At 64.4% G+C, this 27,058-nt stretch overlaps 2 protein-coding genes and 1 long non-coding RNA gene across 8 annotated transcripts in view; 2 read left to right on the top strand and 1 right to left on the bottom strand.

Moving 5' to 3' along the window:
- The window catches only part of LOC136113912 (adhesion G protein-coupled receptor L1-like), a 54,605-nt gene extending 42,405 nt beyond the window's left edge, over positions 1-12,200 (bottom strand). For 4 of the 5 annotated variants that reach the window (XM_071800606.1, XM_071800610.1, XM_071800607.1 and 1 more), the window contains exons 1-4: positions 10,080-10,162; positions 9,565-9,683; positions 6,626-6,839; positions 4,055-4,164 (exon numbers count right to left, since the gene is read on the bottom strand). In XM_071800606.1, the coding sequence (XP_071656707.1) occupies positions 4,055-4,164; positions 6,626-6,839; positions 9,565-9,683; positions 10,080-10,108 (472 nt within the window). In that variant the 5' untranslated portion in view covers positions 10,109-10,162. Of the gene's footprint in view, positions 1-4,054; positions 4,165-6,625; positions 6,840-9,564; positions 9,684-10,079; positions 10,163-12,147 lie in introns of those variants that run through there. The other variant, XM_071800609.1, reaches the window with a different exon arrangement.
- Positions 12,201-14,490: 2,290 nt separating this feature from the next.
- LOC139825996 (uncharacterized) lies at positions 14,491-18,113 on the top strand. 2 transcript variants are annotated; one of them, XR_011736124.1, is made up of 3 exons: positions 14,491-14,534; positions 16,042-16,099; positions 17,511-18,113. It is a non-coding gene; the product is annotated as an uncharacterized lncRNA (long non-coding RNA). The 2 variants fall into 2 exon arrangements; XR_011736125.1 differs by lacking the exon at positions 14,491-14,534 and adding an exon at positions 15,573-15,934.
- A 1,360-nt stretch (positions 18,114-19,473) lies between these two features.
- On the top strand, positions 19,474-26,037 carry SAMD1 (sterile alpha motif domain containing 1). Its single transcript, XM_071800704.1, has 5 exons — positions 19,474-20,096; positions 21,790-22,072; positions 23,004-23,097; positions 23,178-23,283; positions 25,545-26,037. Exons 1-5 carry the CDS (start codon positions 19,509-19,511, stop codon positions 25,707-25,709), a joined length of 1,236 nt encoding a protein of 411 aa, XP_071656805.1. The 5' UTR covers positions 19,474-19,508; the 3' UTR covers positions 25,710-26,037.
- The last annotated feature ends 1,021 nt before the right edge of the window (positions 26,038-27,058 follow it).

Here is a 27,058-nt window from a genome sequence, read left to right as displayed (position 1 = left end):
GGACAGAGGGACGGACAGGGGGGACTAATGGAGGGATGGACAGAGGGACAGACGGGGACGGACAGAGGGACTGATGGAGGGACGGACGGACAGAGGGGGGACGGACAGAGAGACAGAGGGGGGACGGACGGGGACAGACAGGGGGATGGACAGGGGGACGGACAGAGGGACTGATGGAGGGACAGATGGAGGGATGGACAGGGGGACGGATGGAGGGATGGACAGGGGGACGGATGGAGGGACGGACGGACAGGGGGACGGATGGAGGAACAGACAGGGGGACAGACAGGGGGACAGATGGAGGGACGGACAGGTGGATGGACAGAGAGACAGCCAGGACAGATGACACGACAGACAGTGGTGGCCGGACAGACGGACGGACAGGGCTCCCCCCTCAGCTCTGAGGGGCGGGGGTTGGGCAGCACCCGGACGCCTGGGTCCCCCCAGGCCCCCCCTCCACCCCCCCTGGAGGAAGAAGGAAGGAGAGAGAGAGACGGCGGCGGCGGGGGGGGCTCAGCCCCATGGACGGGGGCTCTGCCCCACGGATGGGGGGCTCTGCCCCACGGCGCACACCTGCAAAGGAAGAGGGCGCCCGTGCCCCACACCCACCCCGCCCCACAACCCCGCCCCACGGCCCCCGCCCCACGGCCCCCGCCCCACGGCACCGCGAGCGCGGCACCGCCACGGGAAACGGGCGCTGGGTGCGCTGGCGCTGGTCTTGGCATGTGCTGTGTGCTTGGCGTGTGCTTAGCATGTGCTTGGCATGTGCTGTGTGCTTGGTGTGCGCTTAGCATGTGCTTGGCATGTGCTGTGTGCTTGGTGTGCGCTTAGCATGTGCTTGGCATGTGCTGTGTGCTTGGTGTGTGCTTAGCATGTGCTTGGCATGTGCTGTGTGCTTGGTGTGTGCTTAGCATGTGCTTGGTATGTGCTGTGTGCTTGGCATGTGCTGTGTGCTTGGTGTGCGCTTAGCATGTGCTTAGTGTGTGCTTGGCATGTGCTTGGTGTGTGGTTAGCATGTGCTCAGTGTGTGCTTGGCATGTGCTGTGTGCTTGGTGTGCGCTTAGCATGTGCTTAGTGTGTGCTGTGTGCTTGCATGTCCTCGTGGGTGCTCAGCATGTACTTAGTGCGTAGCATGTGCTGTGTGCTTGCATGTGCTTGGCATGTGCTGTGTGCTTGGTGTGTGCTCGTGTGTGCTTAGTGTGTGCTGTGTGCTTGGCATGTGCTTATGTGTGCTTAGCATGCACTTAGCGTGTGCTTCTGTGTCCTCAGCATGTGCTTCTGTGTCCTCAGCATGTGCTTCTGTGTCCTTAGCATGTGCTGTGTGCTTGCATGTGCCCGTGTGTGCTTAGCATGTACTCAGTACTTAGCATGTACTCAGTGCTTAGCATGTGCTGTGTGTTTGGCATCTGCTCATGTGTGCTTAGCATGTGCTTAGCGTGTGCTTCTGCATCCTTAGCATGTGCTTCTGCGTCCTTAGCATGTGCTGTGTGCTTGCACGTGCTCGTGTGTGCTTAGTGTGTGCTCATGTGTGCTTAGTGTGTGCTTACTATGTGCTGTGTGCATGCATGTGCTTGTGTGTGCTTAGCATGTACTTAGTGCTTAGCATGTGCTTGGCACGTACTGTGTGCTTGCATGTGCTCGGCATGTGCTTAGCATGTGCTGCGTGCTTGCATGTGCCCGTGTGTGCTTTGCATGTACTCAGTGCTTAGCATGTACTCAGTGCTTAGCATGTGCTGTGTGCTTGGCGTGTGCTCACGTGTGCTCAGTGTGTGCTGCGTGCGCTTAGCATGTGCTTGTGCATGTGTGTCCAGCATATGCTTGGTGTGTGTTTAGCATCTACGTGTGTGTGCCCAGCACATGTGTGCTTGGCGTGGGCTTAGTGTGTGCATGTGTGTGCCCAGCGTGTACTTGGTGTGTGCTGAGTGTGCACTCAACACGTGTATGTGCAGACCCAGCGTGTGCTTGGCGTGTGCTTGTGTGTGCCCAACATGTCCTTGGTGTGTGCTTGGCATGTGCATGCTTGCCATGTATTTAACACGTACCTGTGCACGCCCAGTACGTGCTTGGCGTGTACTTAACATGTACACGTGCGTGCCCAGTGTGTGCGTGCCTGGCGTGTGCTTAGCGTGTGCACGTGTGTGCCCAGTGTGTGCTTGGCATGTGAGTGCCCTTGGTATGTGCTTGTCCAGCATGTGCTTAGCGTGTGCTTAGTGTGTGTGTGCCCAGCATGAGCTTGGCGTGTGCTTAGTGTGTCTGTGTGCATGCCCGGCGTGACCTTGGCATGTGCTCAGGGTGTCTGTGTCCATGCCCAGTGTGCGCTTCGTGTGTGCTTAGCATGTGTGTGCCCAGCATGAGCTTGGCGTGTGCTTAGCGTGTCTGTGTCCGTGCCCAGTGTGTGCTTAGCATGTGCACGGCCAGCGTGAGCTTGGTGTGTGCTTAGTGTGTCTGTGTTCATGCCCAATGCGTGCTTGGCGTGTGCTTAGCGTGTGTGTGCCCAGCGTGAGCTTGGTGTGCGCTTAGCGTGTGTGTGCGCGCCCAGCGTGAGCTTGGCGTGTGCTTAACGTGTGTGTGCCCAGCGTGAGCTTGGCGTGTTCTTAGCGTGTCAGTGCGTGCCCAGCGTGTCCCAGCCGTGTCCCCGTGCGGTGCCGCGTGTCCCGGTGCCGGGGGTCCCGGCGCTTTTCCCTCCGGCGGCTCCAGCGGCGGCTGCAAAGCAAAGGGGGGTGAGGGGGGGTCCCCGCGACGGCGCCTGAGGGGAGAGATGGGACCGACCCCGCCCAAACCGAGGGGACACGGGGGGTCAGACCCCAACTCGGGGGTGGGACACACGGGGGGGCTCCACAAATAGGGTATTGGCCCCAAATCTGGGGGGGGGGACACAAAGGGTTTGGGGACTCCAAGAGGGGAGGGGGCTGCACCCCCAAGTCCATGGGGGGGGGGATGTGGCAGCCCCCCATGTCTGGGGGGGCTACAGGGGACCCCACAGCGCCCCCACCCCCCCAATGCCACTTGGGGGCTCCCACAATGCCTTGGGGCATGGGGGGGGCATGGCTGCCCCCCCACTTCTGGGAGGCCCATTGGGGGGTGTGACTTCCTGGCTCGCCCTGTCTGGGGGGTCCCCACACCCCCCTCTCAGGTCACCCTTCATCGCCCCTCCCCCCAGGTGAGGACCCAGGCGTCCGGGTGCCCCCAGGGGTGGGGGGCACAAGGGAGGGGGCCCTGGGGGGCTGGGCACTGTGGGGTGGGTATTATGGGTGCTGTGGGTGCTGCAAGCGCTATGGGGCAGGACGCTGTGGGGCTGGATGATGCAAGTGCTGTGGGTACAGGTGCTGTGGGGCTGGGTGCTATAAGGTAGGACCCTGTGGGTGCTGTGGGTCTGAGTGCTGTGGGTCTGTGTGCCATGGGTACTGTGGGGCACAACCCTATGGGTCTGGGTGCTGTGGGGCAGGACCCTATGGGTCTGGGTGCTGTGGGTGCCATAGGGCAGGACCCTGTGGGTGCTGTGGGTGCTGTGGGGCAGGACCCTGTGGGTCTGGGTGCTGTGGGTGCCGTAGGGCAGGACCCTGTGGGTGCTGTGAGTCTGGGTGCTGTGGGTCTGGGTGCTGTGGGTGCTGTAGGGCAGGACCCTGTGGGTCTGGGTGCTGTGGGTGCCGTAGGGCACGACCCTGTGGGTGCTGTGGGTCTGGGTGCTATAGGGCAGGACCCTGTGGGTCTGGGTGCTGTGGGTGCCATGGGGCAGGACCCTGTGGGTCTGGGTGCTGTGGGTGCCATAGGGCAGGACCCTGTGGGTCTGGGTGCTGTGGGGCAGGACCCCGTGGGTACCGTGTGGTTCTGTGGGTCTGGGTGCCATGGGTGCTCTGGGGCAGGATGCTGTGGGCACTATAGGGTGCTGTGGGTTCTATGGGTGCCATGGGGCAGGACTCCCTGCACCTCCAGGTACTTGTAGGTGCCCAGACAGGGGTTGCTGTGGGGCAGAGGGTGCTGTGGGGCAGGGGGTGCTGTGGGGCAGGGGGTGCTGTGGGGCAGGGCCATGGGGCAGGGCCGCGGCAGCACTCACTGTAGGGCACGCAGTCGTACTGCACCTCCAGGTACTTGTAGGTGCCCGGGCAGGGGTCGGGGAAGGCGTCGGAGCCGGCCACCACCACACACTGCGTCCTGTTGTTGCACCTGCGGGGACGGGACACGGCGCTGGGGACAATGGGGACACGGCGCTGGGGACAATGGGGACACGGCGCTGGGGACAATGGGGACAGTAGGGACAGCAAGGACAGGGGACACAGCACGGGACAGCGGACACAGCGCTTGGGACACTGGGGACAGCAGGGACAGGGGACACGGCGCTGGGGACACTGGGGACAATGGGGACACTGGGGACACTGGGGACAGTGAGGACAGGGGACACGGCGCTAGGGACACTGGGGACACAGGGGACATTGGGGACACTGGGGACACAGCACTGGGGACAGTGGGGACACTGGGGACACAGTGCTGGGGACAGTGGGGACAGCAAGGACAGGGGACATGGTGCTGGGGACACTGGGGACACAGCGCTGGGGACAGTGGGGACAGCAGGGACAGGGGACACAGTGCTGGGGACAGTGGGGACAGCAGGGACAGGGGACACAGCGCTGGGCACAGTGGGGACACAGCGCTGGGCACAGTGGGGACGGTGGGGACACAGTGTTGGGGACACTGGGAACAGCAGGGACAGGGGACACAGCACTGGGGACAGTGGGGACAGCAGGGACAGGGGACACGGTGCTGGAGACACTGGGGACAGTAGGGACAGGGGACACAGCACTGGGGACACTGGGGACAGCAGGGACAGGGGACACGGTGCTGGAGACACTGGGGACAGTAGGGACAGGGGACACAGCACTGGGGACACTGGGGACAGCAGGGACAGGGGACATGGTGCTGGGGACACTGGGGACAGTAGGGACAGCAGGGACAGGGGACACAGCACTGGGGACACAGGGGACAGCAGGGAGAGGGGACATGGTGCTGGGGACACTGGGGACAGTAGGGACAGCAGGGACAGGGGACACAGCACTGGGGACACTGGGGACAGCAGGGACAGGGGACACGGCGCTGGGGACACTGGGGACAGTAGGGACAGCAGGGACAGGGGACACAGCACTGGGGACACTGGGGACAGCAGGGACAGGGGACATGGTGCTGGGGACACTGGGGACAGTAGGGACAGCAGGGACAGGGGACACAGCACTGGGGACACTGGGGACAGCAGGGACAGGGGACACAGTGCTGGGGACACTGGGGACAGCAGGGACAGGGGACACGGCGCTGGGGACACTGGGGACAGGGGACAGCAGGGATAGGGGACAGCGCTGGCACGGGGACACAATGTGTGCTCATGGCTCCTGCCTGTCCCCATGTCCCCACAGGTCCTTGTCCTCCTGCACGTCCCCTTGAGTCCCCCATGTCCCTACAGCTCCTACACATCCCCATGCCCCCCACACATCCTCCATGTCCCCAAGCCTCCCACTTGTCCCCAACATGTCCCCATCCTCCCATGTGTCTCCATGTCTCCTATCTGCCCCATGTGTCCCCCATTATCTCCATGTCCCTATGTCCCCATATCTACTTGTCCCCATGTCCTCAGACATCCTACATGTCCCCAAGCCTCCCACTTGTCCCCACCCTCCCATGTGTCTCCACGTCTCCAACATGTCCCCCCTTATCTCCATGTCCCTATGTCCCCTACATGTCCCCATATCTACTTGTCCCCATGTCCCCACACATCCTACATGTCCCCATCCTCCCATCGTCTCCATGTCCCCACGTGTCCCCCATTATCTCCATGTCCCTATGTCCCTTACATGTCCCCATATCTACTTGTCTCCTACCTGCCCCATGTGTCCCCCATTACCTCCATGTCCCTATGTCCCCTACATGTCCCCATGTCCCCACACATCCTACATGTCCCCATCCTCTCATGTGTCTCCATGTCTCCTACATGTCCCCCATTATCTCCGTGTCCCTATGTCCCCTACACGTACCCATATCTACTTGTCCCTATGTCCCCAAGCCTCCCACTTGTCCCCAACGTGTCCCCATCCTCCCATGTGTCTCCACGTCTCTTCCATGTCCCCCATTACCTCCATGTCCCTATAGCCCCTACATGTCCCCATATCTACTTATCCCCATACATCCTACATGTCCCCAAGCCCCCCATGTGTCTCCATGTCCCCATGTGTCCCCCATTACCTCCATGTCCCTATATCCCATACATGTCCCCATATCTACTTGTCCCCATACATCCTACATGTCCCCAAGCCCCCCATGTGTCTCCATGTCCCCATGTGTCCTCCATTATCTCCATGTCCCTATATCCCCTACATGTCCCCATACATCCTACATGTCCCCAAGCCCCCCATGTGTCTCCATGTCCCCATGTGTCCCCCATTATCTCCATGTCCCTATATCCCATACATGTCCCCATACATCCTACATGTCCCCAAGCCTCCCATGTGTCTCCATGTCCCTATATCCCCTACGTGTGCCCATATCTCCAAAAGGTCCTACATGTGCCCATGTCCCCTACCTGTCCCCACACCTCGTCCCCATCCCCACGTCCCCGCGGCGTCCCCGGCTGTCCCCCCGGTACCTCTGGGCCATGATCTTGAAGGCGTCGGGCAGGTAGCACTGGACGTTCTCCATCTGGAAGGGGTCGGCGTCGCAGATCTTGTCGTCGGTGCGCCCGTAGTTGGCGTTCTCCACCATGACCACGTCGCTGCCCGGGCACCGCAGCTCGATGGGGTAGCCCTCGCACGCCAGCTCCCGCCGCACCAGACCGAAGGGCAGCCCGGCCCGGCTCAGCCCTGCGGGGGGGACGCCTGGGTCCCTGCACGCCCCACACCCGCGCCCCCGCGCCCCCCGCACGCCTGGGTCCCCTATGTCCCACACCCCTGGGTCTTTGACCTACACCCCTGGGTCCCCTACGTCCCACACCCCTGGGTCTTTGACCTACACACCTGGGTCCCCTATGTCCCGCACCCCTGGGTCCCCTATGTCCCGCACCCCTGGGTCTTTGACCTACACACCTGGGTCCCCTACGTCCCACACGCCTGGGTCCCCTACATCCTGCACCCCTGGGTCCCCTACATCCCGCACCCCTGGGTCTTTGACCTACACACCTGGGTCCCCTATGTCCCGCACCCCTGGGTCCCCTACGTCCCGCACCCCTGGGTCTTTGACCTTCACACCTGGGTCCCCTATGTCCCGCACCTCTGGGTCCCCTACGTCCCGCACCCCTGGGTCTTTGACCTACACACCTGGGTCCCCTACGTCCCGCACCCCTGGGTCCCCTACATCCCGCACCCCTGGGTCTGACCTACACACCTGGGTCCCCTACATCTTGCACCCCTGGGTCCCCTACGTCCCCGCACCCCTGGGTCTTTGACCTACACACCTGGGTCCCTTACGTCCCGCACCCCTGGGTCCCCTACGTCCCGCACCCCTGGGTCTTTGACCTACACACCTGGGTCCCCTACGTCCCGCACCCCTGGGTCCCCTACATCCCGCACCCCTGGGTCTGACCTACACACCTGGGTCCCCTACGTCCTGCACCCCTGGGTCCCCTACATCCCGCACCCCTGGGTCTGACCTACACACCTGGGTCCCCTACATCCTGCACCCCTGGGTCCCCTACGTCCCCGCACCCCTGGGTCTTTGACCTACACACCTGGGTCCCTTACATCCCGCACCCCTGGGTCCCCTATGCCCCGCACCCTTGGGTCTTTGACCTACACACCTGGGTCCCCTACGTCCCACACACCTGGGTCCCCTATGTCCTGCACTCCTGGGTCCCCTATGTCCCACACCCCTGGGTCCCCATCTAACTTGCATGTCTGGGTCACCCTTGTTCTGGACGCCTGGGTCCCCTACATTCTGCACCCCTGGGTCCTCTATGTCTCACACCCCTGAGTCCCCTTTGCCCCGGACACCTGGGTCCCTTATGCCCCACAAGCCTGGGTCCCCCCCTAACTTGCATGTCTGGCTCACCCTTGCCCTGGACAACTGGGTCCCCTATGTCCCACACCCCTGGGTCCCCATCTAACTTGCATGTCTGGGTCACCCTTGTTCTGGGTGCCCAGGTCCCCTATGTCCTGCACCCCTGGGTCCCATATGTCCCACACCCCTGAGTCCCCTTTGCCCCAGACGCCTGGGTCCCTTACGTCCCACATGCCTGGGTCCCCCCTAACTTGCATGTCTGAGTCACCCTTGTTCTGGGTGCCCAGGTCCCCTATGTCCCACACCCCTGGGTCCCCTACATCCCGCAACCCTGGGTCCCCCTTGCCCCGGACGCCTGGGTCCCCCACATCCCACCCACCTGGGTCTTTGCCCTGCACCCCTGGGTCCCCCTTGCCCCGGACACCTGGGTCCCTTATGCCCCACACGCCTGGGTCCCCCCCTAACTTGCATGTCTGGGTCACCCTTGTTCAGGACATCTGGGTCCCCTGTGCTCCCGGACGCCTGGGTCCTTTGCACACCTGGGTCCCCCCATCCCGGATGCCTGGGTCCCCCCTGCTTCAGGGTCCCTCCTGTCCCGGATGCCTGGGTCCTCTGCACACCTGGGTCCCCCCATCCCAGACGCCTGGGTCCCCCTTTGCACGAGCATCGCACAAGCTCTGCCCAGAGCTCGCACAAGCGTCGCAGACCCCTCAGCTGGGCTCCCAGAGACCTTGCACGAGCCTCACACCCCCCTTGCACGAGCCTTGCACACACGCGTGCTCCTCGCTTCGGCCTTGCACAAGCCCATGCATCTCTTGGGCGTTATACAGGCCTCGCACGAGCCAGCGTGCACATGCCCTGCACGAGCCTTGCACACCCCTTGCACGGGCCCTGCACATCCTTTGCACGAGCCTTGCACACCATTTGCACGGGACCTGCACACCCCTTGCATGGGTCTTGCACAATCCTTGCATGGGTCTTGCACGGGCCCTGCACATCCTTTGCACGAGCCTTGCACACCCCTTGCATGGGTCTTGCACACCCCTTGCACGGGCCCTGCACACCCCTTGCACGAGCCTTGCACACCCCTTGCATGGGCCTTGCACACCCCTTGCACGGGCCCTGCACACCCCTTGCACGGGTCTTGCACACCCCTTGCACGAGCCTTGCACACCCCTTGCATGGGCCTTGCACACCCCTTGCACGGGCCCTGCACACCCCTTGCACGGGTCTTGCACACCCCTTGCACGAGCCTTGCACACCCCTTGCATGGGTCTTGCACAAGCCCTGCATATCCTTTGCACAAGTCTTGCACACCCCTGCACGAGCCCTGCACACCCCTTGCACGGGCCAGCATGCACACGCCTTGCACAAGCCTCAAAGACCCCTCGCACAGGCCCTGCACATCCCTTGCACGCCCCTTGCACACCCAAGGGACCCAGGCATCCAGGCACCTCCCACCCCCACCCCATAATGGACCCAGGCATCCGGGTACCCCCCTCTCCCCATTGGCCCCCAGCATCCTGGTGCCCCCCCTCAAACCCCGAATGGACCCAGGCGTCCGGGTGCCCCCCATCCCCCCGGGGTTCGTACCTTGGGTGGCGGAGGTGACGAGGACGGCGGTGACGAGGAGGCTGCGCAGGGCGGGGGCGGGGCGGGCCATGGCGGGGGAGGGGCGCGGCCAGCCCCCCACGGCCTCACCGGGCACCGACCTGCGGGAGAGAGAGGGGGGGGTCAAAGGAGGGGATGGACCCAGGCGTCCGGGGCTGTGTGTTCCCCCCTCTAAAATCACGAAGGGACCCAGGCATCCGGTGCAGCTGGGGGAGGGAGGGGGAATCAAGACGCCATTGGGGGCATCCTAGTGATTAATGGGGGGGATTTAACAGAGGGGGGACCCAGGCATCCGGGCCCCCCCCCGGAGCATCTGGACCATCCCCCCCATCCAGAAGGGACCCAGGCATCCGAGTGCCGCCCTCCCCCCCCCCCCGCCTAATCCGCAGCTCAGCAGCCCCTGGAGGGGGGAATAAAGCCGATTATGCCCCCCCCGCCCCGCACAGGGGACCCAGGCGTTCGGGCCCCCCGCCCCCCCCCCGCCCCACCGCGCTCACCCGGTGCGGGGGATGGGGCCGCGGTGCATTGTGGGAAGCTCAGCCCCGGCCGGGCAGCTCCCATCCGGCGCGTTGCCAGGGAGACGGCGCCGCGGTGCATTGTGGGAAACTCACCAGACACCCCCCCCCCCCCGCAAAGTGATGGGGGAGGCCGCGGGGCATTGTGGGAACCAAGGCGCGGGGGGGGGGGGGGGGCCGCACCACCTTCCCAGGATGCCTTGCACACCGCCCCCCCCCGGGGGACCCGGGTGGCCAAGGGCCCCCCCCAACTGCCCCCCCACCCCAGAGGACCCAGGGGGAGCCGCCCCAGCCCATGGGGAAACTGAGGCACAAAGAGGGGGGGCCTGCTCCACATCGCCCCCCCCTCCACCCGCCGGATGCCTGGGTCCTCGCCAGGGACCCAGGCATGCCCCCCCGTGCCTCAGTATCCCTGTGGAGGGGGGGGGGGTACCAGATCGACCCCCCAAAATAATAAAGGCGGAGCTGCCCCTCCCAACAGCCCCCCAGTTGGGGGGGGGTTGATTTGGGGGGGCCCGATGTCCCCAACAACGAGGGGGTGGTCACAGTACGGTGCTGACAGTGCCCCCCCAAATTCTTCCAACCCCCCCCCACTGAACAGACCCCCCTTTTTTTGCACAGTGCACCTCTGCGATTCTCATGCCCCCCCCCCATTCCACAGCCCCCCCTTATTGCACACCCCCCTTCCCCCCCTTTGCACAGCACCCCCCACATTGCACAACCCCCCCTCCAGCTCCCCCACACTACATGGGCCCCCCCCATTTTTACACAGACCCCCCCCCATTGCACAGCCCCCCCCATCACAAGGACCCCCCCATCTTGCACAACAACCCCCCAGCATTGTACGCCCCCCCCCCCCTTTTGCACAGCACCTCTGCAGTTTTCACAGCTCCCCCCCCCATTTTGCAAAGGGCCCCCCCACATAGCACAGTCCCCTCCCTTTTGCAAAGGGTCTCCTCGCATTGTACAGCCCCCCCCAGCTTGCACGACCCCCCCCAAGCTTGCACAACCCCCCCATTTTGCAAAGGGCCCCCCCCAGTTTGCATAGCACCCCTGGTTTGCACACAGCCCCCCTGGTTTGCACGGCCACCCCCCATTTTACAAAGGGCCCCCCCCCGGTTTATACAGCACCCCTGGTTTGCATGCCCCCCCCCCCCCTTTTGGAAAGGCCCCCCCCCCATTTACACAGTCCCCCTGGTTTGCATGCCACCCCCCATTTTACAAAGGGGCCCCCCCCATTTTGCAAAGGGTCCCCCCTGGTTTGCAGGCCCCCCCCTTTTCCAAAGGGCTCCCCCCCGTTTGTACAGCATCCCTGGTCTGCAAACCCCCCCCCTTTTGCAAAGGGCCCCCCCCATTTTGCAAAGGGCCCCCTCGGTTTGCACAGCCCCCATGGTTTGCAGGCCCCCCCATTTTGCAAAGAGCCCCCCCCGGTTTGCACAGCACCCCTGGTTTACACGCAGCACCCCTGGTTTGCACACCCCCCCCCATTTTGCAAAGGGCCCCCCCCGGTTTGCACAGCACCCCTGGTTCGCAGGCCCCCCCATTTTGCACACAGCCCCCCCTGGTTTGCACAGCACCCCTGGTTTGCAGGCCCCCCCCATTTTGCTAAGGGCCCCCCCCGGTTTGCACAGCACCACTGGTTCGCAGGCCCCCCCATTTTGCAAAGGGTCCCCCCCGGTTTGCACAGCACCCCTGGTTCGCAGGCCCCCCCCATTTTGCAAAGGGTCCCCCCCGGTTTGCACAGCACCCCTGGTTTACACGCAGCCCCCCCGGTCTGCACAGCACCCCTGGTTCGCAGGCCCCCCCCATTTTGCAAAGGGCCCCCCTCGGTTTGCACACCGCGCCCCCTTTTGCAAAGAGCCCCCCCCCGGCTTGCACACCCCCCCCTCTTTTGCAAAGGATCCCTCGCCGATTTGCACACCCCCCCCCCCCCTTTTCGGTTTACACAGCCCCCCCCACCACTTCGCACGCCCCCCCCGCATTGCACAGCCCCCCCCATTTTGCAAAGGGCCCCCCCCGGGGGGCACATCCATCCCCCCCCCCCCCGTACCTGCGGGGGCGCGCGGGCCCGGGGGGGCAGCTCCATGCGGCGCGCGGCGCGGGCGGTGCGGGCGGCGCGAGCCCCCCCCCCCCAACCCCCCCCCTTCTTCCCCCCCCCCCCCCCCCCAAAACCCGGCGGCCACCGCCGACAGCGCCCCCCCGTGGCGCGCGCCCGCCACGCCCCCCCGCCTGTCAATCAACGCGGGGGCGGGAAAAAGGGGCAGGGTGGGGGGGGGCAGAGTGTAAAGAGCCGTTAAATAGGAGGGGGGGAAGCACGTAAAGGGTAATTAAATGGGGGGGGGGAATAGATAAAGCGTCATTAATTAGAGGGAGCACCATGTAAAAAGTCGTTAAATGGGGGGGGGGGCACCAAAAGCCGTTAATTGGTGGGGGTACCAGGTAAAAAGTCGTTAAATGGGGGGGGGGGGGGCAGGTAAAAATCATTAATTGGGGGGGTACCAGGTAAAAAGCCATTAATGGGGGGGGGCACCATGTAAAAGCCATTAATTGGGGGGGGGGTATCAGGTAAAAAGTGATTAATTGGGGAGGGGGGGGCACCAAGTAAAGAGCCATTAAGTGTGGGGGGGCACCATGTAAAAGCCATTAATTGGGGGGGGGTACCAAGTTGGGGGGGCACCATGTAAAAGCCATTAATTGGGGGGGGGTACCAAGTTGGGGGGGGCACCATCTAAAAGCCATTAATTGGGGGGGGACCAAGTTGGGGGGGGCACCATGTAAAAGCCATTAATTGGGGGGGGTACCAGGTAAAAAGCCATTAAGTGGGGGGGGGGGGGGGGCATGTAAAAGCCACTAATTAGTGGGGGTACCAGGTTGGGTGGGGGGGCACCAGGTAAAGAGCCACTAACTTGGGGGGGGGGGCACCAAAAGCCATTAATTGGTGGGGGTACCAGGTTAAAAAGTCGTTAAATGGGGGGGGGGGCACCATGTAAAAGGTGTTAACTTGGGGGGGGCACTAAAAGCCGTTAATTAGTGGGGGTACCAGGTAAAAAGTCATTAATGGGGGGGGCACCAAGTAAAGAGGCATTAAGTGTGGGGGGGGCACCATGTAAAAGTCATTAATTGGGGGGGTATGAGGTAAAAAGCCATTAATTGAGGGGGGGCACCATGTAAAAGCCATTAATTGGGGGGGTATATGAGGTAAAAAGCCATTAATTGAGGGGGGGCACCAGGTAAAGAGCCATTAACTGAGGGGGGGCACCATGTAAAGGGCTGTTAAATAACGGGATGTGAAACTATAAAGGGGGGGAGCACCCTCTAAAGGGTAAAAAGCATTAATTGGGGGGGGGCACCATGTAAAGAGTCATTAATTGGTGGGGGTTAACGGTTAAAGGTGTTAATTGGGGGGGGGGCACAAGGTGTGAGGGAGCAAAAAGGGCGGGAAGCGCCTGAGGTACCGGGAGCGCGAGTCTGAGGGAGCGAAAAAGGCGGGAACGCGTGAGGGGCCGGTTCCTCACCCCCAGAAACGGGCGGGAAGCGTCTAAAACGCCAATAAATTAGAGTAATACGTTAAACGAATAAAAGAATAGAGCGGAAAGTGAGTTTAGGGTTTCCTAGGGGTTGGGGAGCAGCCTGAGAAGCCGCTAACGGGGGGGATGAGGGGACCGGAAAAGGGCGGGAACGCTGTGAGGGGACCGGAAAAGGGCGGGAACGCTGTGAGGGGACGGGAATGGCGGGGGGGGGGGGCGGGATCGGTACCTGTTGGCCGTGAGTTGGGGTCCCGGTGACAACGGGGACCGGGGGTCGCCTGTCCCCCCCGCCCCGAAACGGGGACACCGGAAGTGGGCGGGGCAACAGCGAGGCCCCGCCCCCGGGGTGAAGCGCGCGTCGGACCTGGGCTCATTGGGTTAATTAGTGAGTGCGGGGCACCCCCCGTTAATGAGTAATTAAGAGCAGGCACTGCAGCGGGAGCACCGGTAGTAAGTGTGATTATTACTAGTGCTACTTAGCATATGTTAATGAGCTGGGGTAATTAAGCAGCAGGTTGGTGATGAGCTCATTAATTGAAGGGGAGGTAATTAATTACAGGGCTCGTCAAGGCACAGGGGACAGGGCCCGCGCTGATGAGCGTGGCCTGATTAAGGGAGGGGGGTGTGGCCTCATTAGGTTAATTAACGGGGCTCGGGGCGCGTCTCGCGCGAGGCGCCGGCACGAGGCCGCGCGTGGCCGGGCGCTGCGCATGCGCGCCCCGGCGCCGCTGGGCGGGGCCGCTGCTTTCGTCCCGCCCCTTCGCCCTCCCCATTGGCAGAGTAGTGATGGGGCGGGGCTAGGGGAGTGAGCCCCGCCCACCTCTAGGCCGGGTACCAATGGGCGCCGAGGGGCGGGGCGAGTGGCCGGGCGGTGCGGGGCGGACACGGGAAGGGCGGGAGCTGGAGAGCGGTGAGCGGGGGGGCGGGTGGAGGCGGGACCGCGTTCGGTGCACCGGACCGAGGGGGCGGGGTCGGACTAAGCTGGGCTGGGACCGGAGGAACCGGGACGGGAAGGGGGGGGCACCTCGCTGAACGTGGCGAGGGGGGCCGTGCTAACCGGGGAAGGCACCGGACAAGCCGCTGTCTCCCCCACCCCGCCCAGGGCGGGGAGCGCGGGGGTGGAGCTTGAACGAAGGGGCGGGGCCTGTGTGGTTGCCGTGGCGACAGGGCGGGGCTTGAGGGAAAGGGGCGGGGCGCTGTGGTTGCCATGGGGACGAGAGGGGTGCCTGGGGGAAGAGGCGGGGCATGGCTGGGTTGCCATGGGGATGGGGCGGGGTCTAGTGGAAAGGGGTGGGGTAAGCTGCGCGTTGCCATGGGGATCGGGGCGGGGTCTGCACGGGAAGGGGCGGGGCTTGTGCAGGTGCAGGGCTGGGGTGTCTCCTGGGTCCTAGAGGGAGGGTGCGGGGCCCGGACGCCTGGGTTCCCCCGGGGGCTTCGTGAACAATAGCTGGGGGGACACCAAGGGGTGTTGGGGGACTGGGGGGGCCCCCGGGGGGTTTAGAGGACCTGGGAGCAACCGAGGGGACATCGAGTGGACACTGAGGGGGTATTGGGGACCCTGTCCCAACGCGGGGTCTGTTTGGGGACGCTGGGGGGCTGAGGGACGCCAAAGGGTCATTAGGTTACTTGGGGGGCACTAGCGGGTATTGGGGTGCTGGGGGCGTTATTGAGGGAGCAGGGGGACCCCGGAGGGGGGGGCATTGGGACCCCGGCCCTGAGAGGGGGGTCGATGGACCCCGGGGGGGCACAGTGGGGCTGGGACCCCCACTTCCAGCTCTGGGTGCAGCTGCTGCTGTGGGGGCTGCTGCTGGGGCGGCTCCTCCGCTACGGGGGGGTCTGGGGGGGCCAAGAGCGGGGGCACCCCCCCGGGAACAGGCCAGGGGACCCCAAAAGAAGGGGGCGGGAGGGGCCCCCCCAGGGCCAGCCCTGACTTGGGGTGGGGGGGGGGCAAAGGGATCCATCCCCCTACACACTTTGGGGTCTGCCCCGGACGCCTGGGTCCCCCTGCCCTTCCCCACCCAGGGGTGTTTGGGGGGGTCCCCAAGTTGGGGGGTCACCCCCGGACGCCTGGGTCCCCCTGTCCTCGCCCACCCAAGGGTGTTTGGGGGGTCCCCAAGTTGGGGGGGGGGGGGTCACCCCCGGACGCCTGGGTCCCCCTGCCCTCCCCCACCCAGGGGTGTTTGGGGGGTCCGCAAATGGGGGGTGGGGTCACCCCCGGACGCCTGGGTCCTCTGGCCGCTCAGCTCCTCTCTGCCTCAGTTTCCCTTGTTTAAAGGGGGGGGGGGTGGTATTTCCCCCCCCACACCCCAGGTACTGGGAGGTTCAGACCATCCTGGGGGGGTGGGGGACATGGCGCCCGGACGCCTGGGTCCCTTGGTGGTGCTGATACCCCCACCCCCTCCTGTCCCCCCCCTTAGCGAAGGAGTTTTTGGCCTGGACCAAGCGGGATGTTCTCAGTGGAAGAAGCCAACCCAGGTATGTGTGTCCCTATGTCCCCCCCATCCCCTCCTGGGGGTGCCCTGTCCCCCCCCCCCCAAATGACCAGGGGGGTCCCATGTCCCCTCCTGGGTGACTGGAGAGTCCCTTGAACCTGGGGGGGCCCATGTCCCCTCCCAAGGGGACACTATGTCACTCTCAAAGGGTTTGAGGGGTCTGTTGTCCCTTTGCGGGGGTTCCTGGTCCTCTGGGTCCCTTTGGGGTGTCCCTTATCCCTTTGGGGGGGTTCCTGGTCCTCTGGGTCCCTTTGGGGTGTCCCTTGTCCCTTTGGGGGGTTCCTGGTCCTCTGGGTCCCTTTGGGGTGTCCCTTGTCCCTTTGGGGGGTTCCTTGTCCTCTGGGTCCCTTTGGGGTGTCCCTTGTCCCTTTGGGGGGGTTCCTGGTCCTCTGGGTCCCTTTGGGGTGTCCCTTGTCCCTTTGGGGGGGTTCCTGGTCCTCTGGGTCCCTTTGGGGTGTCCCTTGTCCCTTTGGGGGGGTTCCTGGTCCTCTGGGTCCCTTTGGGGTGTCCCTTGTCCCTTTGGGGGGTTCCTGGTCCTCTGGGTCCCTTTGGGGTGTCCATTGTCCCTTTGGGGGGGTTCCTGGTCCTCTGGGTCCCTTTGGGGTGTCCCTTGTCCCTTTGGGGGGTTCCTGGTCCTCTGGGTCCCTTTGGGGTGTCCCTTGTCCCTTTGGGGGGGTTCCTGGTCCTCTGGGTCCCTTTGGGGTGTCCCTTGTCCCTTTGGGGGGTTCCTGGTCCTCTGGGTCCCTTTGGGGTGTCCCTTGTCCCTTTGGGGGGGTTCCTGGTCCTCTGGGTCCCTTTGGGGTGTCCCTTGTCCCTTTGGGGGGTTCCTGGTCCTCTGGGTCCCTTTGGGGTGTCCCTTGTCCCTTTGGGGGGTTCCTGGTCCTCTGGTCCCTTTGGGGTGTCCCTTGTCCCTTTGGGGGTTCCTGGTCCTCTGGGTCCCTTTGGGGGGGTTCCTGGTCCTCTGGGTCCCTTTGGGGTGTCCCCTATGCTCATTGGGGGTCCTGGTCCCCTCCCATCCCTCTGGGTCCCTTTGGGGGGGTTCCTGGTCCTCTGGGTCCCTTTGGGGTGTTCCCTATGCTCATTGGGGTTCCTGGTCCCCTCCCATCCCTCTGGGTCCCTTTGGGGTGTCCCTTGTCCCTTTGGGGGGGTTCCTGGTCCCCTCCCATCCCTCTGGGTCCCTTAGGTCCCCTCTGCCCATGGGGGCTTCCTGGTCCCTCCCATCCCCCTGAGTCCCTTTGGGGTCTCCCCTATGCCCATGGGGGGCCATACATACATGTGTACGTATATATATACATTTCACAAGTATGTTCTGATGATGTTTGAACTAAAGGGCAGAGCAGAGGGGCAGGAGAACCTCTCTGACCCACTGAGCATCCCCTTCTAATCCCCCCCAGGTACCATTGGTCTCCCATCCAAGCACTGACCGGGCCCGACCCTGCTTAGCTTCCCAGATCAGATGAGATTGGGCGTTCTCAGGGTGCTATGGGCATATGTACGTTATATATATATATGTTTTTAAAGTATATCCTGATAGTATCGCAACTAAACCCTTTCCTCATGCTCACCCTGCTGTCCCCAGAACCCCCAGCTCCCTTTTCCCCGCTCTCCAACAGCTCCTTCCCAACTCCCACTGGAACCTGGGGTTGTTCTGCCCACACACAACACCCTACACTTCTTATATTTCATTAAATTCCTCCTCTGGGGGGTTCATCCTGGAGAACGGGAGCCCAAGGGGGGACATTGTGCTCTCTTTGGGGATCAAAATGGCGCCGGAATCACCTCAGGGTTCAAAATGGCGCCAAAATCACCTCAGGGTCAAAATGGCGCCAAAATCACCTCAGGGTCAAAATGGCGCCAAAATCACCTCAGGGATCAAAATGGCGCCAAGATCACCTCAGGGTTGGGGAAGGGGCTGGAGAAGGAGGGGGACCACCCTAATTAATGTATTTGGGGTGAATCTGATGAAGTTTTATTTAATGATATTAAAATATTAAGTGTTTGTTTATTATGAGAAGGAAGTATTGGGGTGGGTGCCTAAACTTAAAGGGATTGGTGGGAGAGGGATGGAGGGAGTTGGGGGGCTCTAAATGTAGGGGGGAATCAATGGAATTAGGGGGGTTCTGTGGGTTTGGGGGGGGTCCTATGGGATTGGGGGGGGGCTTGGGTTTAGGGGGGCCTGTTGGTTTTGGGGTGGGGGGGACCCTGGGGGTTTCAGGTCCCCCATGGGGCTGGGGGGGATCCCATGGGTTTGGGGGGGCACCAAGAAAAGTGGGGAGACCCCATGGGGGTTTGGGGGGGACCCTGGGGGTTTCCAGTTCCCCCATGGGGCTGGGGGGGATCCCATGGGTTTGGAGGGGCACCAAGAAAAGTGGGGAGACCCCATGGGGGTTTGGGGGGCCCTTGGGGGGAACCCATGGGTGTGGGGGGGGGCACTAAGAAAAGTGGGGAGACCCCATGGGGGTTGGGGGGGCCCTTGGGGGGATCTCATGGGTGTGGGGGGGGCACTAAGAAAAGTGGGGAGACCCCATGGGGGGTTGGGGGGGCCCTTGGGGGGAACCCAATGGATGGGAGGGGGGGCACCAAGAAAAGTGGGGAGACCCCATGGGGGTTTGGGGGGGCCCTTGGGGGGAACCCATGGGTGTGGGGGGGGGCACTAAGAAAAGTGGGGAGACCCCATGGGGGTTGGGGGGGCCCTTGGGGGGATCTCATGGGTGTGGGGGGGGCACTAAGAAAAGTGGGGAGACCCCATGGGGGGTTGGGGGGGCCCTTGGGGGGAACCCAATGGATGGGAGGGGGGGCACCAAGAAAAGTGGGGAGACCCCATGGGGGTTTGGGGGGGCCCTTGGGGGGAACCCAATGGGTGTGGGGGGGGCACTAAGAAAAGTGGGGAGACCCCATGGGGGTTTGGGGGGGCCCTTGGGGGGAACCCAATGGCTGTGGGAGGGTCCCATGGCTCAGGGGGGTGGGCGTGGCTTCCCGCGCTGGGCGTGGCTTATGTGACGGGCGTGACTTGCAGCGGCGGGCGTGGCTTATTGGATGGGCGTGGCTTGCAGCGCTGGGCGGGGGCTTTCCCGCGCTGGGCGTGGCTTGCCCTGGAGGGCACGGCTTGCAGTGGAGGGGCGTGGCTTACAGCGGTGGGCGGTGCTAGAGGGCGGGAGTGGGCGTGGCGTCCGGTACCGCGCGCGGCGGGAGTGGGCGTGGCGAGCGGGCGAGCGGGCGGCTCCGCCTTAAGGGGCGCGCGGCGGCGGCGGCGGCAGCGGCGGCTCCTCCTCCTCCTTAAGGCGCGGGCGGGCGGGCGGCGGCGGCCGCCGGTGCGAGGCCGCGGCGGGGCGGGCGGGGGGGCGGGCGGAGGGGGGAGGAGGAACAGGAGGAGGAGGAGGAGGGCGGGGGCCATGGCGGGGCCGCCGCCGCCGCCGCCGGGCCCGGAGGCACCGCGGTACCAGGAGTGGATCCTGGACACGATCGATTCGTTACGCTCTCGGAAGGCGCGGCCCGACCTGGAGCGGATCTGCCGCATGGTGCGGCGGCGGCACGGCCCCGAGCCCGAGCGGACGCGGGCCGAGCTGGAGAAGCTCATCCAGCAACGGGCCGTGCTCCGCGTCAGCTACAAGGGCAGCATCTCCTACCGCAACGCCGCCCGCGTCCAACCGCCGCGCCGCCCGCCGCCGCCGCCGCCCGCCCGCCGCGCCGAGCCGCCCGTCAGCCTCCGCGACACCGCCCGCTACCTCGGCGGCGACGGCCGCCTGACCCGCGGCCGCTTGCAGGGCTCGGCGCTGCCGGCCGACGGCGGCGGGCTGGGAGCCACGGGCGGGCCGTGCGGCGGAGGAGGAGGAGGAGGAGGAGGAGGAGGGAGCGGGTCCGGGCCCGGGCCCGGCGCCGGAGGAGGGAGCGGCGGAGGGCGGCTGGAGCGCACCCGGCTCGCCACCATCGCCATGGCCCGCGCGGAGAGGGGGAGAGGGGCCGCAGGGAGGGCCCGGAAGGTGAGGGGAGGAGCGCGGTGAGGGGACGGGAGGGACCCGGGGGTGTGAGGGGATCGGGGACCCCTGAGGGGACATGGGGGGACATGAGGGACCCGGGGGTGTGAGGGGATCGGGGACCCCTGAGGGGACATGAAGGACCCGGGGGTGTGAGGGGATCGGGGGCACCGGGGGGACCGGGGGTGTGAGGGGATCGGGGACATGAGGGGACATGAGGGACCCGGGGGTGTGAGGGGACGGCGGGACATGAGGGGCCAGGGAGGGTGAAGGGACAGGGGGACCCCTGAGGGGACATGAGGGACCGGGGACCCCTGAGGGGATCGGAGGGACATGAGGGGACATGGGGGGACATGAGGGACCTGAGGGTGTGAGGGGACGGCGGGACATGAGGGGCCAGGGAGGGTGAAGGGACCAGGGACCCCTGAGGGGACATGGGGGGACGTGAGGGACCCGGGGATGTGAGGGGATTGGGGACCCCTGAGGGGACATGAGGGACCCGGGGGTGTGAGGGGACCAGGGACATGGGGGGACATGAGGGACCCGGGGTTGTGAGGGCACCGGGGGAGCTGAGGGGACCGTGAGGGATCAGGGAGCACCCGGGGGGTGTCAGGGGACCCCTGAGGGGATCGGGGGGACATGAGGGGCCAGGGGGTGTGAGGGGATCAAGGACCCCTGGGGGGACATGAGAGACCTGGGGGCTGAGGGGACTGGGGACCCCTGAGGGGACATGGGGGGACATGAGGTACTGGGGACCCCTGAGGGGACCGGGGGGGGGACATGAGGGACTGGGGACCCCTGAGGGGACATGGGGGGACATGAGAGACCCAGGGGCTGAGGAGACCGGGGACCCCTGAGGGGACCAGGGGGGACATGAGGGACTGGGGACCCCTGAGGGGACCGGGGGGGGGACATGAGGGACTGGGGACCCCTGAGGGGATGGTGGGGACCCCTGAGGTGACAGGGGGCCTGTGGGTGCCATGAGGGGACCCCTAAGGGGGACCCTGAGGGGACAGGGGGGACCTGGGGGGGACATAGGGGACCTGGGGGGGCTGTGAGGGGAACAGGGACCCCTGAAAGGGGGGGACAAGGGGGGTCCCCAGGCCCTGAGGGGGTGAGTGGGATGGGGGGGGGGGGGTCTTGATTTTGGGGGGGAGTGTCTGAGATTTTGCGGGGGAGTGTCTGAGATTATGGGGGGGGCCCAGATTTGGGGGGGGGGGTGTGTCTGAGATTATGGGGGGGTCCCAGATTTGGAGGTGGGGTCTGATATTTAGGGGGGTCCCAGATTTTGGGGGGAGGTGTCTGAGATTTAGGTGGGGGGGTCTGAGGCTTTGGGGGGGGCGCAGATTTTGGGGGGTGGGGGGTCCCAGATTTTGGGGGGCGGAGGTGTCTGATATTTACGGGGGTCCCATATTTTAAGGGGAGGTGTCTGTGATTTAGGGGGGGGATCCCAGATTTTGGGGGGGGATGTCTGAGAGGTAAGGGGGGTCCCCATATTTTAAGGGGAGGTGTCTGAGATTTAGGGGGGGGGTGGGTCTGAGGCTATGGGGGGGGTCCCGGATTCTGGGGGAGGGGGTCTGATATTTAGGGGGGGGTCCCAGATTGGGGGGGGGGGGGGGGGCTGAGATTTATTGGGGACCCTGCAAGATCAGGGTAGGGCCTCACACTTTTGGGGTGACCCCCCCCCATTTCTTTCCAGCCCCCCCGCGGCAGCACCGAGACGGCGCGAGAGGAGGAGGAGGAGGAAGAGGAGGATGAAGAGGAGGACGGGACGGGCTCGGAGGCCTCGGAAGATGGGGGGGCCCCCCGGCAACTGAACGGCGAGGCCCGGGGGGGCCCCCCCCCTCCCCAAAGTCGCCACCCCGGGCAGCCCCCCCCCGAGCGGCCCCCCCAGCCCAAGGCCTGCTCGCCGGGGGAGAGCGCCTGCCAGCACATGGCCCCCCTCAAAAAAGAGGGGGCGTTCGGGCAGCCCGACAGAGCAGGTGACCCCCCCGCCACGGGGGAAACTGGGGGGCACTTGGGCTGCATGGGGACGGGGGGGTTTGGGTTATTGGGGGGGTGCTGGGGGGGCAGGTATGGGGCAGTTTGGGGTTCTAGGGGGTATTTATGGGGTGCTGGGGGGCAGTTTGGGGTTCTAGGGGGGTATTTATGGGGTGCTGGGGGCAGTTATGGGGCAGTTTGGGGGCCCAGGGGGAGCAGTTTGGGATTCTAGGGGGGTATTTATGGGGTGCTGGGGGTAGTTATGGGGCAGTTTGGGGTTCTAGGGGGTATTTATGGGGTGTTGGGGGCAGTTATGGGGCAGTTTGGGGGTCTAGGGGGTATTTATGGGGTGCTGGGGGTAGTTATGGGGCAGTTTGGGGTTCTAGGGGGTATTTATGGGGTGTTGGGGGGCAGTTATGGGGCAGTTTGGGGGTCTAGGGGGTATTTATGGGGTGCTGGGGGTAGTTATGGGGCAGTTTGGGGTTCTAGGGGGTATTTATGGGGTGTTGGGGGGCAGTTATGGGGCAGTTTGGGGGTCTAGGGGGTATTTATGGGGTGCTGGGGGGCAGTTGTGGGGCAGTTTGGGGTCCTGGGGGGTATTTATGGGGTGCTGGGGGTAGTTATGGGGCAGTTTGGGGTTCTGGGGGGTATTTATGGGGTGCTGGGGGGCAGTTATGGGGCAATGGGGCAGTTGTGGGGGGGATCAGGATGTGTGGGGCAATTGGGGGGACTTGGGGACAATTTGGGGGGTTCAGGGACTTTGTGACAGTGGGGACTTGGGGACAGTTTGGAGGAACTTGGGGACAACTTGGGAGGGGGATCCAGGAAACTTGGGGACACTTTTGGGGGATGCAGAGACTTGGTGACAATTTGAGGTGACTTGGGGACAGTTTGGGGACCCCAGTGTGACCCCCCCCCTCCATGTCCCCACAGTGTCCCCAGCGCTGGCGGGGGCCGAGCCCTCGGTGCCACTGTCCCCAGGCCGGCCGGGGCCACAGGCGGCCGACGGGACCCCCTTCGGCTGCGCGTGAGTCCCCCCCCAGTGTCACCGTGTCCCCCCCCCCCCCGGTGTCACCGTCCCCCGGTGTCACCGTCCCCTGTCCCCAGGAGGAAGGAGAAGGCGTCGGACCCCGTGGAGTGGTCGGTGCGGGACGTCGTGGATTATTTCACCGAGGCCGGCTTCCCCGAGCAAGCCACCGCCTTCCAGGAGCAGGTGTGGCCCTGTCACCCCCCCCGTGTCACCTCCCCCCGCCCGGGTGTCCCCAAGGTGTCCCCAAGGTGTCCCTGCTCACTGCATGCACCCACGCTCCCTGGGGTGGCCACCCCTGCACCCTCTGTCCCCAGAGGGTCACCCTGTGCTTGTGAGTGTCCCTTTGTCCCCAGAGGTGTCCCTTTGTCCCCAGAGGTGTCCCCTTGTCCCCAGGGGTGTCCCCAAGAGCCCCCCCAGTCCGTGTGTCCCCCCCAATCCATGTGTCACCCCCAAATCCTAATGGGACATCTCAGCTGCTGATGCAGGACGTTGACATCCAGCCTCTCCATCCCCATGGGTGTCCCCACACTCCCCGTGTCCCCCCACTCTCCGAGCTGTCCCCTTGTCCCAGGGGGTGTCCCCAAGACCCCCCCAGTCTGTGGGTGTCCCCCCTAGTCCGTGTGTGCCCCCCAATCCATGTGATCCCCCCAAAGATCAATGGGAAGTCTCAGCTGCTGATGCAGGACGTTGACATCCAGCCTCCCCATCCCCATGGGTGTCCCCACACTCCCCGTGTCCCCCCACTCTCCAAGCTGTCCCCTTGTCCCAGGGGGTGTCCCCAAGAGCCCCCCCAGTCCATGTGTGTCCCCCCCACCCTGTGTGTCTCCCCCCACTCTGTGTGTCCCCCCCAATCCATGTGTCCCCCCCATATCCTAATGGGACATCTCAGCTGCTGATGCAGGACATTGACATCCAGCCTCCCCATCCCCATGGGTGTCCCCCCACTCCCCGTGTTCCCCCATTCTCCGAGCTGTCCCCTTGTCCTTGGGGGTGTCCCCAAGACCCCCCCAAGTCCATGTGTGTCCCCCCCTATCCCTGTGTCCCCCCCAATCCATGTGTCCCCCCCAAATCCTAATGGGACATCTCAGCTGCTGATGCAGGACATTGACATCCAGCCTCCCCATCCCCATGGGTGTCCCCACACTCCCCGTGTCCCCCCACTCTCTGAGCTGTCCCTTTATCCCAGGGGGTGTCCCCAAGACCCCCCCCAGTCCGTGTGTGTCCCCCCCCACCCTGTGTGTCCCCTGAGTCCCCCCCAATCCATGTGTCCCCCCCAAATCCTAATGGGACATCTCAGCTGCTGATGTAGCAGGTTGACATCCAGCCTCCCCATCCCCATGGGTGTCCCCACACTCCCCGTGTCCCCCCACTCCCCGAGCTGTCCCTTTGTCCCAGGGGGTGTCCCCAAGAGTCCCCCCCAGTCCGTGTGTGTCCCCCCCACTCTGTGTGTCCCCCCCAATCCGTGTGTCCCCCCCAAATCCTAATGGGACATCTCAGCTGCTGATGTAGCAGGTTGACATCCAACCTCCCCATCCCCATGGGTGTCCCCACACTCCCTGTGTCCCCCCACTCTCTGAGCTGTCCCTTTGTCCCAGGGGGTGTCCCCAAGACCCCCCCCAGTCCGTGTGTGTCCCCCCCACTCTGTGTGTCCCCCCTATTCTGTTTGTCCCCCCCAAATCTTAATGGGACATCTCAGCTGCTGATGCAGGACATTGACATCCAGCCTCCCCATCCCCATGGGTGTCCCCACCCTCCCCGTGTCCCCCCACTCCCCGAGCTGTCCCCTTGTCCCAGGGAGTGTCCCCAAGACCCCCCCCAGTCCTCGTGTGTCCCCCCCTATCCCTGTGTCCCCCCCAAATCCTAATGGGACATCTCAGCTGCTGATGCAGGACGTTGACATCCAGCCTCCCCATCCCCATGGGTGTCCCCACACTCCCCGTGTCCCCCCACTCTCCGAGCTGTCCCCTTGTCCCTGGGGGTGACCCCAAGAGTCCCCCCCAGTCCGTGTGTGTCCCCCCCCACTCTGTGTGTCCCCCCCCACTCTGTGTGTCCCCCCCAATCCGTGTGTCCCCTCCATATCCTAATGGGACATCTCAGCTGCTGATGCAGGACATTGACATCCAGCCTCCCCATCCCCATGGGTGTCCCCACACTCCGTGTCCCCCCATTCTCCGAGTTGTCCCCTTGTCCCAGGGAGTGTCCCCAAGACCCCCCCCAGTCCGTGTGTGTCCCCCCCTATCCCTGTGTCCCCCCCAATCTGTGTGTCCCCCCCAAATCCTAATGGGACATCTCAGCTGCTGATGCAGGACGTTGACATCCAGCCTCCCCATCCCCATGGGTGTCCCCACACTCCCCGTGTCCCCCCACTCTCCGAGCTGTCCCCTTGTCCCCGGGGGGTGTCCCAGCCCCCCCCCCTCACTCTCCCCGTCCCGTCCCCCCCCCAGGAGATCGACGGGAAGTCCCTGCTGCTGATGCAGCGGGCGGACGTGCTGACGGGTCTGTCCATCCGCCTGGGCCCCGCGCTCAAGATCTACGAGTACCACGTCAAGCTGCTGCAGCGCAGCCACTTCCAGGAGGACGAGCCCCCCCCGGAGCCCTTCCCCGCCTGACAGCACCCCCAAAATCCAGGGGGGGCACCCCCAGAATCCGGGGGGGGCACCCCCAAATCCAGGGGGGGACACCCCTACATCTTTGGGGGGGGCCACCCCGGTATCCGGGAGGGCTCCCCCACCCCAAAGTGGGGAATGGTTGTGACCCCCCCCCGGCTGCTGCGCAGAGAGACTGTGGGGGGTGGTTGGGGGTCAAGGGGGGCACCCCCTTCTTTTTGGGGGGGCACCCCCTCTTTTTGGGGGTGTCACCTTCTCTTTGGGGGGGGTCTCTTTTGGAGGGGTCACCCTCCTCTTCTGGGGGCCTGGCCACTCTTTTGGGGTGGGTCACCCCCTCTTTTTGGGGGGTCGCCCTCTCTTTGGGGGGGGGGGTCTCTTTTAGGGGGTCACCTCCTCTTCTGGGGGCCTGACTCCTCTCTTTTGGGGGGGTTACCCTCTCTTTTGGGGGGGGTCACCCCCTCTTTTTGGGGGTCACCCCCTCTTTTTGGGGGGTCACCCTCTCCTTGGGGGGGGTCTCTTTTGGGGGGTCACCCCCTCTTCTGGGGGCCTGACCACTCTCTTTAAGGGGGTGCTCTCTTTTGGGGGGGTCACCCCCTTTTTGGGGGGGTCACTGTCTCTTTTGGGGGTCACCTCTGTTTTGGGGGCCACTCCTTTTAGGGGGGGCCACCCCCTCTTTTTGGGGGCACCCTCTCTTTGGGGGGGTTCTCTTTTGGGGGGTCATCCCCTCTTCTTGGGGCCTGGCCACTCTCTTTTGGGGGGGTCACCCCCTCTTTTTGGGGGGGGTCACCCTCTCTTTTGGGGGGGGCGTCACCCTCTCTTTTGGGAGGTTCACCTCTCTTTTGAGGGGTGTCCTCTTTTTTGGGGGGGGTTACCCACTTTTAGGGGGATCACCCTTTTTTTGGGGGGGGTCACCCTTTTTTTGGGGGGGGTCACCCCTTTTTAAGGGGGGGGGCCCCCTTTTCTTCGAGGGGGGGGATTTTTATGGGGAGGGAGGGGTCGGGTTGGGGGGCGCTGCCCAGAGATGTTTTAACCTGCCCCAGCCTGTGCCCCCCCCCCCATTTACCCAAATTGGGGTGCACCCCCCAACTTTGCCACGAGGGGGGGGTCCCACCCTTCCCCCCCCCCCCCCCTTGTGGTTTGTGCCCCTCCCCCCTTCCCCGGGCCTGGCTTGTTTTGGGGTTTTTTTAAATAAAAATGCAAAAAAAAAGCCAAAACCCACAAAAATAGATGGGGGGGGGGCAGGGGGTGATGCCCCCGCATTTTGGGGGGTCCATAAGTCACCCCTGGGGAGGGGGGAGGGTGTTTGGGGTGTTATGGGGGGTGTGGGGGTTCAAAGGGGGGTCCCCAAAGTA

This window comes from Patagioenas fasciata, chromosome 32 (genome assembly GCF_037038585.1).
Source record: "Patagioenas fasciata isolate bPatFas1 chromosome 32, bPatFas1.hap1, whole genome shotgun sequence".
Lineage (NCBI taxonomy): Eukaryota > Metazoa > Chordata > Aves > Columbiformes > Columbidae > Patagioenas > Patagioenas fasciata.
The sequence above is the reverse complement of the archived record's forward strand: the minus strand, read 5'-3'. Positions and strand labels throughout refer to the sequence as shown.